General features: G+C 40.2%; 1 protein-coding gene across 1 annotated transcript in view; it reads right to left on the reverse strand.

Annotated features, from left to right (window-relative positions):
* Positions 1-338: 338 nt before the first annotated feature.
* Positions 339-13,237, reverse strand: part of wnt6b (wingless-type MMTV integration site family, member 6b) — a 32,504-nt gene continuing 19,605 nt past the window's right edge. Inside the window, exons 3-4 of the mRNA XM_033617020.2 lie at positions 6,200-6,504; positions 339-4,882 (exon numbers count right to left, since the gene is read on the reverse strand). Of these exons, the coding sequence (XP_033472911.1) occupies positions 4,421-4,882; positions 6,200-6,504 (767 nt within the window). The 3' untranslated portion in view covers positions 339-4,420. The remainder of the gene's footprint in view (positions 4,883-6,199; positions 6,505-13,237) is intronic.

A 13,237-nucleotide genomic window follows, 5' to 3' on the forward strand; every position in this document is an offset into this window, starting at 1 on the left:
TCGAAAAGGAGAGGTATGATTTGGAATATTTTTGTCAGGACTGGGCTCAAAGCCATGGTTAAAGTTCAAACTGACAATTATACATACACAAAAAAGAGATGAGATAAAATATGCTATATGAGAAATTTATTTGTCCTGTCTTTCTTACATGAGGATCTTGATTCTTACAACCAGTTAATTTTATGTGCACCTGCATATGTCAACATGGTTTAAAGAATAAATTAGTCCAAATACACTGTGAAATTCATTATTATTACATTATCAATAGGACCGTCTCATCAGCTATTGTTATATAAATCTGATCCGACACATGGAAAGAATGAGATTAAATAAAAATATTAATGTTTTACTTTTTTATTTGAATAGTGTTTTGAATGTGAGTCACACACGGTAGTTTTATGCTAAATGAAAATTCAACATAGCCAGATATGAAATGACTTCTGAAGGATACAAAAATGCAGAGCATAATGAAAGGTGAAGCAAACATGACAGAATATCTTTAAATAGATAACAAATCAGTGGTAAGCTTGACACAAACAGAACCTTGTTGGCCAAAGATGATTTGCATAGCTGTAACTATTTCCATTATGGTAAAACATGTGTATATATGTGTACTCCTCCCTGATGCTCTTTTACTGCTACATTCTGTTGTTTTCCACCAAACCTGATTAAGATGTTGTCCAAAATTATTTGGAATGTGCTTAATGTAACATGATGCAGACATTGAAATGGTCACTCCACAGGTCAGATAAAAACATACGCAAAAGCAGACAGCATTGTGACTTTGGCGAGTCACTCACATTCCCATTAAAGGTCTAGTGTGTAGGATTTAGTTCCATCTAGTGGTGAGGTTGCATATTATAATCAACTGAACTGAGGAGAACTATAGTGGCCATAGAGAAAACGAGAATGGCATTATCTACAGGCAGTGTTTGGTTTGCCTGTTTTGGGCTAGTGTAGAAGAGGACCCACTCTGTATGTAGATATAAACGGCTCATTCTAAGGTAACAAAAAGACAGCTTTGGGTGATTATAAACTAATTAAAAAATAGTTATAAATACTACATTCAATTTCTGCTTCTCCTAAACACTACACACTGGACCTTTAATGGAGAGTTACCGAGTTATAGCTATAAATTGTAACATCAGCCCAAAACATCATACAATACATAATATGCAACTACTGTAGTTCTATTATTTGTGATAATTACCACCGTCGTGATGCCTTATATTAACACAATCAAAGTTACGGCAATAATAACTAACTGAAAAGCATCATGATTACCTTGTACATATATTTACTATTGTGCCAGATAAGATATGTTCCTTTCATAATCAGTGTGTGTGTGTGTGTGAGGTTTTGTTGTTGTTATTTATGTCATTCTACTATTAAATACATGAAATAATCTCAGTTGTCTGATTGCTATATACTGGGTCATACAAATTGGATTTAGACTTAAAATGGGTGAGTGATTTCTTTCTAAAATGCTTTTAATGAATATTAAAAAGCAATCTGACTAGTCTATTAAATAAATATATATATATATATATATATATATATATATATATACATATGCATACCAGTGTTCTTTGAATGGCAGATATTTCACTTTGGAATTAAAATCATACCGGTCTAGATGAAATGTTACAAAATAAAGTTGCACACACATTGATTATATAAAGGGCTTGGGAGAAATTGCCCACAATATAGCCATCCTATAACTTGTCATTAATCAAGGTGGTCATTGGATTTGGGCCCTGCAAAAAAATGCTGCCATAAAGCAGGTATTGTATGTAACAGCCAGATCTGAATCATGATAGCTTCCTGAAACACAAACATCACCAACGGTGAGATCAAAACAAGACGATACTGAATCCTTAAGGGTAGGATAGGATCCTACACTCAGAGACAAACAGCCTTAAGAGAACAAGTGGAGGCAATGTATTATTATAGTTTAGTATACTTACTGTACATTGTCTGGTAATAAAACGTAAGTGTAAATGAGATGACATGACAGGTTTATGGGAAAAATACTTCCTCTGGAAACGAAACAAATGAAAGATCTTGTCTGCCTCACACAGAGACAGAGAGTCAAAGAGCAGTGTGCTTTTAATAACCAACATGATGCAGTTTAGCGTCAGACAGCAACTCAGAGATATATAGAGGGTACTGTCAACTGAAGGATACGGTGATAACTGGCCAACCTGCACAAACACATACTCAACACTTTCACACACACTCACACACACACACACACACACACACACACATATGCAAATACAGTATCAAACTAAAGCTAACATCCAAAGTGCATTATTACATTAGCCCTGTATATCATAACAGATAAACAAAATACATTATATACATTTTCTCAATACCAAACAATGTCATGTTTGAAAAGGTTTCTCCTTTGGTTTAATAGAAACAGACAACCGCAAAAGTGTTCTCTTGCCAAGCTATTGAGGAAGCCAACGGCAGCCATCGTATCCAAAGTGCTTCTGAGAGAGATGGAAGTGAGTAGTCTTGTCATCATATCTTTATATAAATAACAGTCTTTGCTGGCAGGCCAAGTCCACACCTGCAAAACATGGTGTTGACAGCATTCTTCAAATCTGATAATTTGATATCATTTCCCTTTTATGTATATTTTTGACACAAGAGCAGAAAGAAAAGTCAAGACCAGCATCTTTTTTTGTAACTGATGTGTGATATTCACTTACAGAGTAGGCTAAAGTAACTGTAACTGAGAGACAGACTGATTTTGACACTTTTAAAGATTATGGGTGGTAAAATGTAAAGATGCACTGATTATTACTAATGCCTCATGAAGAATATTGGGCCATAGTGAGATCCCTAATCTTTCTTTGATCCTATAGCATATCGTAGATTGAGAGAAATGTCTGCAAAGGTCTTAAAGGAATACTTCAACCCCTAAATGATCATTTGTGTATTATTTACTCAACCCATGGTACATTGTTTTTCCTCATTGAATTTGTAAATAAAACTTTCTCGCATGCCAGCAGTGAGCAAAGATTTGAAAAACAGTGAAAGTTCTTGATGAGTTAAGGATAGCGGGGTCCACATTTAGCAACAGCAGAACTATATCGATACATTTGTTTACGAACTCTCACGCATCTCGTGCAGTGTAATCCAAGTCTCATTTGTCCGGCCGTATGCTCAGTACTTCCGAAAGTGATGGCCCTTTTCAACAGAGAACTGAACAAAAAGTAAAAACATATTTATGTTCTCTTCAAAACCAGACTCCACTGACAAAAACACTAAATTTACCTCACTGAAAACAGGAGCTACAGCTAGTCTACCACTTCCTCGACTGGTAGCTGGTTTGTGTTATTTTTTGACTTTGGTGAATCTGAAATAACCCTTTAAAGCATCAAAGTCACACAATAACACAAACAAACTAAATGATCAAGGCAGCAGTAGACCAGCGGTTCCAGTATTCAGTGAGATAAAATAAATGTTTTTGTCAGTGGAGCCTGGCTTTGAGGAGAGCGCAGATACGTTTCACTCCCTGTTCAGAAAGGGCTGTCTGTTTGGGAAGTACTTAGCATACAACTGGATAAAAGAGAGTTGGATTAGATACTGCATGCACTTTCTCCGAGTTTTTAAATGGATGTTTTGATGTAGTTTTGCTGTTGTTTAATGTGGACCCCAATGACTTTGATTCACCAAGAACTTCCTCAGTTTTTGGATTCTTTGTTTACCAGAGGCATGCGAGAAAAACAAAGTTTACTTAATGAATTCAATGTTACACTGGGTGAGCAGTTGATATACAATTTGGGGGGTGTAGTCCTTTAAAATAACAAATAAAACAGTAATTAATCTTTGGAGGCTAAAAGGGTTTCACAATGGCAAGGTTGTGCAGAATGCACAAAGATTTGCTGAATTTGCGTATACTGTTACAATTGCAACATCCTGGAGGCACTGATTTATTTAGCTGTTGCATTTTAAAATAAGTCAGTCTGAGACTGAACTTTCAGCCAGCTCATTAGCTTCTTCTCTTTCATTGAGATGGACAATAACATTTTTAACATTCTTTGGTCCTTTTTCATGTACAAGAAAAAGAAAAACAGCTAGTTCAGAAAAACACATTTTCCTATTTTGCTTCTTTTAGTCCCCCTGCCATGTGGATGCATTTACTTTTGGTATCTTCTGAATCTTTGGCTAGCACCTCTTACATCTGTCAAAACTCCTGGGAACCAAACAGCAGAATACGGGATCAAATACTATTTGAAATGAACATCTTTGAGGCGTTATCTGAATGTGACTGGTGAAAAGACAGAAACAAAAGGATCACCATGGAAATCCGAACCCTATCCTTCTTTCACACTAGCCAAACTAAAGCAAAAAAAAAGTATTTATAATTAACCAAGTCATATTGACCGCTGTCAACCTCAGTTCATCAGTGACAGAGACTAAGGTCTTTTCGGACCAAGCACTTCTTGCACTGGACCACGCAACACCAGTGGAAACGACACAGACAGTTCTCCTCTAACACCACTGTTTCCTCCCGGTAGCCGCGCTCACAGCACAGCAGGTCGCAGCCGCTGATGTCCATGGCCGTGCTGTTGCACATGCGCCCCCGTGTCCCCAGTGAACCAGTTTTCCGATTTGCAAGGCAAAAATCGGGCGACTCGTCAGAGTAGATGAGGTCCTGTTTATCTGGTGGCTTTATATTTTGGCCAACTGGGATCAGGGTCTTGCCATCATTGCCGCCCATCACCTTGGAAGCACCATTGAAGCGCTCCAGCAGGCGGTCGCCTACCTCACGGAAATGAGGCATCTTTTTCCAGCAAGTGCGCAAGGTGCATGAGCCCGACAGTCCGTGGCACTTGCACTCTGTCCGCATGTAGAGCTTCACCGCCTGGGAAGGGAAGAAGTGGAGAGGTGAGTGAGTTTAGGGTTTGGGGAGGCAGGGGAAAGCAGAGAGGTGAAGGAGGGCAAATGGTTGATAAATAAGGAGAAAGAGAGAAGGTTGATGTGACAGAAAAAAGGGGACAAAGGACATTTTAAAATGTGTACCCTGAACTGAAGCAGGATTGCATTTGACAAATGGCAGGTTCTCTAAAGAGGTAATTTATTATTGTGTTTTCATGATATATCGCAGACAAAGCCACTGGATCTCTCTCTTTCTCTTTCTCTCTTACACACACACACACACACACACACACTGATAGATAGGTAAGATAAAAGCAGACGCTATTCAGAAGGAATTTAACTCCCCAACCCCCCTCTCCCTCCATATTGCCTCTGGCCTTCCTACATCTAACAAGCCTTGACAACAGATCATTCACTTATACTGCACATAATTAACCCATCACACACACACACACACACACACACAGACTTGCAAGCATGCATACAAGTACACACACATACATGCACATTAAGAGACATTTGCACGCATCACAGCACCTTTATTTCTCAACCTCTGGGCATTTGTGTTTCTCCTTTTGTTCAAATGGTTTGTTCACTAATGCTACAATTGGACTACATCCCAAAAACCTCCCCTCTCCTCTCCACCTGCCTTTGACCCCAACTAAAGTGAACTTTGTAACTCTGTGTTTTGCTTGTGCATGTGTCAACAATTCTGCAAGTGGGTGTAACAAACGGAGACGAATCCCTGACAGCTGAAAGCAAATGTGATCTGGAAGATTTACCGAGCTATATTTCAAATGATCGTAATTAACTGCTCTCAAAAGTCGCTACTTTATCTCCTCTCTTTCGGTAGCAGGTTGACTTGTTGAGGCCATACTTCACTCTGCATTCATACGGGCAACAAAGAGGAACTTTAAACTTCTACAAGGGCTGTGGAAACGTTAGAAGCTACCTGCCTTGGAGGCTTGAAAACAAAATGTGTGGCACGCTCTTGTTTTTGTGTTTCAGAAACCTGATTCTTGTTAGAATATCAGCTTACGCTGCAACACAAATATGGCTGGGGGCGATGTCTTTCTCTTTTGCATGTTCGTGGAATGATGGAACATTCCACAGGACAAGCAACACCTTCGTTGCTAAAATCTTTGAGAGTGTAGTGAAATATCAGACCTGGGTTTGGTGTAGCACAGTAGCAGTTATTTTTTTGTCACACATTACAGTTGTGTTCAATGTATTTCTAACTCTACTAATTCAAGATGTAAACAGAAACTGCACAGACATACTGAATTCTTAAACTATTTCTTACCAGCCGCCCAGCCTCATTATTGTGCAAGTCAATGAGTGTCCTGATGTCGCTCTTGCCTCTTCTCCTCTTGGCGTCCATAAACTGTTTCGACTTTTCATAACCAAACTCTACATCATCTCCGCAGCCCCCCCACTCCCACTTGACTCCATCTCCAGATTGGGAGGATGAGGTCGGCCTTGGAGGTGCTCTGTTCCTGGTCGCCTCGCAGCCACACTGCAGGAGGTCTCCCATACTGCAGGCTTGGGTCACAGCGTGGGTCACACCAGCCGCCGTGATGGCATAAACAAACGCTGTCTCCCTGATATCTGTGGTACAAAGGACAAGCGAAAGAGGGGTTTGGTTTAGGGATTGGTCCCCAAGTTTGGTTTACACACGTCACCAAAATGATTTCACCATAGTTGTCAATGAATAATTCCTAATCCAAATGTATCAAGGCACACAATTAAAACTCAAAACAGAGGATTGAAACTTGCTTTCTCTCCCATACTGAGGTAACGATTATCAACAGCTTCACATTTTGGGAAATAGGCTTATTTGCTTTTCTGTCTAGAGTTAAATGCGTATACCTGTTTTTATGTCTGTAAGCTAAATATCAAGCTACATTCAGTGGCCAGTTATCTTAGCTTAGTATAAATATGAAAACAGATCTGCTCACCACCTCCTCTCAAGGTGGACAGAGCCAAGCTAGCAGAAAAACCTAAACAGGTAGTTGTCAACATACGTTGCATTCATTTTGAAGGATATGTGTTGGAGAGTAGAATGAGCAGGCTTTCTCGTTTTTCATTTCAATACATTACAATTTTACTGACACAGTGACATGGTATGTACATGATAAATACCAATGACTGTTTGTAAAAATTGGCGACATGACAGCTCCCCAAAAGTGAAGCCAAAACAACTTGATTGCCCCCTGGTGGCTGGCTGCAGCATAGGTCATAAACCCTGCCCCTTCCATGTACCAAAAACCCAAGTACTCAAAGTACATGTACATGTCAAAATGTTTTCTGTCATTTTAGGTAGTTCTTATCACTGCTGTATGTTCAAGTGCTCATTTTCTGATAAGTTTGGTTTTAATTAGGTAATTGATGCTATAAAAAGGGGGTGTGATATTATGACTGACAGTTGTGTATGTCAATGGAAGTACTTGCGATTAATGGCACTTCTTGAGATTGGGTTATACAGGTGTATGGGCGATTGACACTGTGGCTCCGCTTCCTGATCATTACTGTGCAGACTCTGGCTCCAAATTTGACAGCAGCCATATCTGACATATTTTTGCTTCATTTTTGGAGTCTATGATGTCTATGATGAATACCAACACATTACACCACACAACAGTCAGATATCTGTTAATCATTGTTATACTCAATCAGTCACAGGACAACAACTGGGAAGAAGAGAGAACACCGCAAGTGAAAGAAGCTAGTTTCCATCCATCAGTCCACTCATCCGGGCCTCTGTCTCTGCATGCAGTCCATCAATATCGCGGCTACATGGAACAGGATAAAAGCACCTTTCTCTCAATCCTGGTCCATTACTACAATCTCAAGCGTCATTGGATTTGTGGTGCTGAGAGGACGGCTATTTCTCCCTCTCTCATGCACACTCATACACACCACAGCTGCTGGTTTATTTCGGGTGCAGAGCTTAACACTCCTGACTGAAGGCATGTCCAACCACAACTGCAAATTGATCGTCTGTCCTCGCCGGTGGCTTCGGCATCGTACTCACCCTCGGCTCAACACGTCTTTATCCATAGTTATTGCAGCTATGAAAGAATCTCACAGACCTACTGGGTTGAAATAAGAGAATGCTTCATTGTAAGTATCTTATGAATTCTTTGTCCTCTTTTTCTAGCGTCATTTTTGCTGTTAGCACTATTAAAAACCTGACCATAATTTTTCCTTGATGGGAGATCTTTATTACGGTCGATCGATGGCATGGTGTGACTTTTTCATCAGGTGGGGCTCTGTGTAATTTAGCCGTTTTTGTAATCTTCTTTTGCAACGTGTACAGATGCTTTTCAGACCATTGAATTATTGAATAACAAATCAAGCCAACATTTTGTCAACCCACCCAAGCTTATTTTTACTGACATAATCCATTCAAAAGTTGCCGAATTGGGGGGAATATCACAGAATCTGCCAACATTTCTTGTGTTTATTTTTTTTGCCCCAGATCTAGTTATATTTGGCATACTGTGGCAACCGATCAGGGGCCACCAGGAAAATATGAACACGTTACACACATACTGATGTCAGGCAGAGAAAAGTAGGGCCTGTAGGCAGCAAGTTTTCATTGGCCATCAAATGTTTCTGTAGTATGTCAGAATAACAACTTACATTAATGCACATACACATACCATAACAATAATAAAAATGACTTTTCATTAAAATATGTATTCAACAATTGAAATTCCAAAGGCTGGACCTTTCAAATCTTTTTAAATATTTATGTTTAGGTACTGACATTAAATTAAATATTGCTTACGAACAATATTGGCAATATTTTTTAGCTATTGTAAGCAAATCCTGTGAAAAAACAAAACAAAACCAACAATGCGACTCACATGTAGCCTGATATATGTTATTGCTGTGCACTATGGAGCTCAGTTTTTGTCCAAAAACAATCACAAACACATAGATGCACCACTCCATTGCAGTGGGTGATATGTTCCCTCATTACAATGAATATGGGCACTGTATTTATTTAAGTCTATCTGTATACACTTTCTTGCAGCTATAAATATTCACCAGAGGACTGTGTATTCATCCACTGCTAAAAATAATCCCTGACAAATGCTGTTTTTACTCCAGTTTGAGTAACGTTTGCTTAAAACTACAGTGCCCATCTGTTATAGGATATGACAGAACCTTTTTAAAAATGGAGATATATATTTAACACCTGTAAAAGATGTACTGTATGTCTCGAGTGGGACCAAATGGGCTTGGGGCTAAGTGCCATAGTGCTGAAAGACAGACTAATGTTTTGCTAAATGTTGGTCTCTTATAAGGATTTGTTGACAATAAGAGTGTGTAAATTCTGTCCAGAAACAAGCGAGCAGTGGGAAATGACGATGATTCCAATGGCAGAACACTGAGAGATGAGGGGGAGAAAAAGAATAGCCACTTAGCGAGCCATTGTATGTGTGTGCGGAGACTAAGCGAAGGACTTTTATTTCTAAGAGCTGGAAGGCAGTGAGCGTGCAGTCACCACCATCAACGCTGCCAACTCCATATCGCATGATTCAGTGAATGGGATTCATTAGGAATGGTAACACACATACACACACAATGGGTGGCGTGCGACGAAACCTGCACACCCCAGCACGCCGTGATATCAATACCAGCTGTACACTCCAACACCCAAAGATGTCTCCAATCCAGGCAAATTTGTGTTTGCATGCCTGTGTTTCAATGTGTATGTGTGGGAAAAGTATGTATGTAGATTTAAAGCATTTATGGCATTTGACAAATAGTCACTTAATTTTATTAATGTGTTACTTAACATGGGCATGGTGGTGCACTTCTGCAACTGTGCATGTGTGCTGTTGTTGTGTAGAATCCTCGCAGCTCAGTTGAGACCACACCTCGGTGTTCCTGCTGCTCAGCAGAATATGGCTGGGATTTTCAGGAGCAGCAACATACTCAAATCAAGATGTGTCGTTTCCAAAACCTCCCTGAATCTATTTCGAGACACGTGTGTGAAACATCAGCACACAACTCAATATTAATACAATATGGTGATATCAGCACAAGCTGTGTCCAAACAAACAGGGAGCCTGTCCAGATGTCCTCAGATGCACTGGTGAAACACTGCATTTAGTAGAAGAAAACTGCATAAGAAACATGTCATGATGACATCTAATTTAAGCAAAAATGTACTTGACCTTATTATCATACTGAACTTGTTATTGTGGTTTATTATTAAAAGTATGAGTAACCTGGAGCAAAATATTAAGCAACTAAAAGCAGACAAACTGAAAGAGACAGAACGCAAAACAACAGAGAGTACAAGAAAATTCAAAAAGCGAGAGCAGGGGGTTTAAAGAGAGATAAAATAGAGAGGATTACTGTTGTGTGTAAAAGATGCTATCAAAAATCTAATGATTTGAGGCACCCTGTTTCATATTTTCCTCGGAGACATGAATTCCAAACAAATTCTCTGCCACGGCGGATGTCTGGGCCTGTCTACGTCTGCTTCTAATTCCAGAAGGCCCATCTGCAGGAATTAGAACATATTATTAATACTTTGACTTTTAGGTAATGGGATGTGAGAGCTAGTTAAAAATCCCCTCAAAGTCCAGATAGGCATAGTTAAATAAAAATACATTTGTTTTCTCAAAGGGAAAGGTGTTCTGAGGATCATCTGTGTAAGTAGATCTGGTGACACCTTCGGCAACTGGTGGTCAAATCAGGGGCTCTTTCCAAATGCACAAAGATTGGAGCATGCAGTGAGGACGGTAGGAGACTGGGATGCATCCTGCAGCATCTAGTCTGCCAGAAAGTCTCTGGGAGCCAACATCTGTTGTGGCTGAGGATAACTGCAACACTATCAGATTAGATATGCTGTGATATTAGGTCATTGCCAATCTGAAAATGTGAAGAAACTATGAGCTAAACAAACTATCAGAAAAGTACAACAAGTAACAGTTGTCTAACCTTACCAATGAAATTCTAATGACAGCAGACCTCAAATTGGTGGGAACCTGCTGACATAACATGGACACAACTGTTATCCGAACACCTAAAGACTGCAATATCTGGAGTGATTCTTAACAGGTAGAGATGTTCCATCAGTTCATGCATTTTCAGACTGGCTTCCCAAGAAAAACACCATCTGTCTTTTAAGCAAGTGCCCCAACACAACATCTTTTACACTGAAGTGACAAAGCCCTCTAGCAGCCAACGAAATTACCATGGGAGCAAAGGAGAAAGTCAAGTGACGTCATCATAGAGTGACAAAGTCCATGTAGAGAGAAGGTCAGGGTGGATGGAATCATCAACATAACGTCGGACTTCAGTGTGGAAGGTCGCTCTAACCCTTGTCTGTCGGTTGGGAGCAATCATTTGGACAATATGTTGGGAAGAATGTTTCTTTAAAGCATTATGACGCTTGTTCCGTAACCACAACCACATGTTTGTTATTGTAACCATGACAACAAATGTCCCCTAATGTTAACAAAGTAGTCATTTAAGCCCAAACCACTATGTCTACCTAATCTTAATATAGTACTTATTTTAATCCAAACCATGATCTTTCCCTTAAGCTAACCATGTGCCTTAACCTAACCAAACCTAAACCATAGTGTTCTAACATCTTAAAACTGATTTCATTTTCAACTGTGATTTCTAGCAGTTTTGGAAGGCACAGCCAAATTATTTCATCCTGCCGATAGGGGCGTCAGACCAAAAAGTTTGTGTTGTTCTAGAGGAGATGGATAAAATTTTAAACCTCTGCAAACCTCTACTTCTCCCTGTGAGGCAACCAGCTGTGGTGTTACCTCCCAACCACATACCACCCCAGCATGATTGCTCATATTTGTTAAATACATGTCTGGTAAGAGCAACTGCTCACAAGTGGGATTATTACAAACTGGGTCACAAAATAAATGATGTGCAAGAGTAGAAACCAACAAACTGCAGCACCCTCTCTTACTGATTTCAAAACACTTAGCTGGAAAACACAACAGCCTGAGATTTATTACTTTATTCATTTAGATCCAATCAGCATTTTAGGTATGGCCCTCTCTGTGTGCTTGCCTGCCTTTGGCTTGAAATGATATAACATCACATAAATCAATCCTTGAGGGGTGTCACTATCAGGTTCGGGGGAATCACAGCATAATACTTTTTCCTGCCAAATATAAAGTACAGTGGCTCTACCCACTTACTTTAAATACCAGTGAAACACAACACAACACAAAGTGTGTAAGAGTGTAAATGTGTAAACCCACTGGAGGACTTGGCGGGAAGGGCAATGGTCAGGGTGGGGCAACCAACTCTCTTGGTCTCCACCTGTTTGAACAAACCGCAGCAAAAGTGCCCCCTGGGCTACCCCCAGGGAAGATAAAACATGAGTGCCCTCTAGCTTGGCCTTCAATTAGAGAAAATGTGATGAGGTGCTTTCTAGAGTGCCCTTCTAGTGGAGAAAACATGATGAGGTACCCTCTAGGCTGTGTCCTCTGGGGTGATCTTCCAGTAGAGAAAAACATGATGAGGTGCCCTCTAGGGTGCCCTTCCAGTGGAGAAAACATGATGAGGTGACCTCTAAGGTGCCCTGCCCTTCCAGTGGAGAAAACACGATGAGGTGCTATCTAGGGTGCCCTTCCAATAGAGAAAACATGATGAGGTGCCCTCTAGGGTGCCCTTCCAATGGAGAAAACATGATGAGGTGCCCTCTAGGGTGCCCTTCCAATGGAGAAAACATAATGACGTGCCCTCTAGGGTGCCCTATCAGTGAAGAAAACATGATGAGGTGCCCTCTAGGGTGCCCTTCCAATGGAGAAAACATGATGAGGTGCCATCTAGGGTGACCTTCTAGTAGAGAAAACCTGATGAGGTGCCCTCTAGGGTGCCCCTTCAGTGGCAAAAACATGATAAGGTGCCCTTCAGGGTGGTCTAAAAATTGAAAAAGCATGATGAAGTGCCATATAGGCTACCCTACCAGTGCCCTATTTATTTTTTTCACCCCTGCCCAGCCTGTTTATAACACTGTGTGAACGTGTCTCTATACCTGAATGTCTACCTGTGAAAATCATTAATGACAAAATGTTTGAAACAATTTATGACTGGTTTAATTACCTTGCAACCACTGCACAGCCTAGGGCAAGAGTCCTTGTTTATTCCACAGTGATACAATACTCCACACACACATACCATGCACAATCTATAGAGACGCTCAAAGAGCTGCAACATCCCTTGTGTGATTAGCAGCATAACTGTATGCTGGCTGACACTGTCAGTCATGACTGCTCCAGGGTCTGTATGTTATTTAAACATGGAGGAGATTAAGGAAAAGAGGATAATGAATAACAAT

The sequence above is a fragment of the Epinephelus lanceolatus genome, chromosome 14, assembly GCF_041903045.1.
Source record: "Epinephelus lanceolatus isolate andai-2023 chromosome 14, ASM4190304v1, whole genome shotgun sequence".
Lineage (NCBI taxonomy): Eukaryota > Metazoa > Chordata > Actinopteri > Perciformes > Serranidae > Epinephelus > Epinephelus lanceolatus.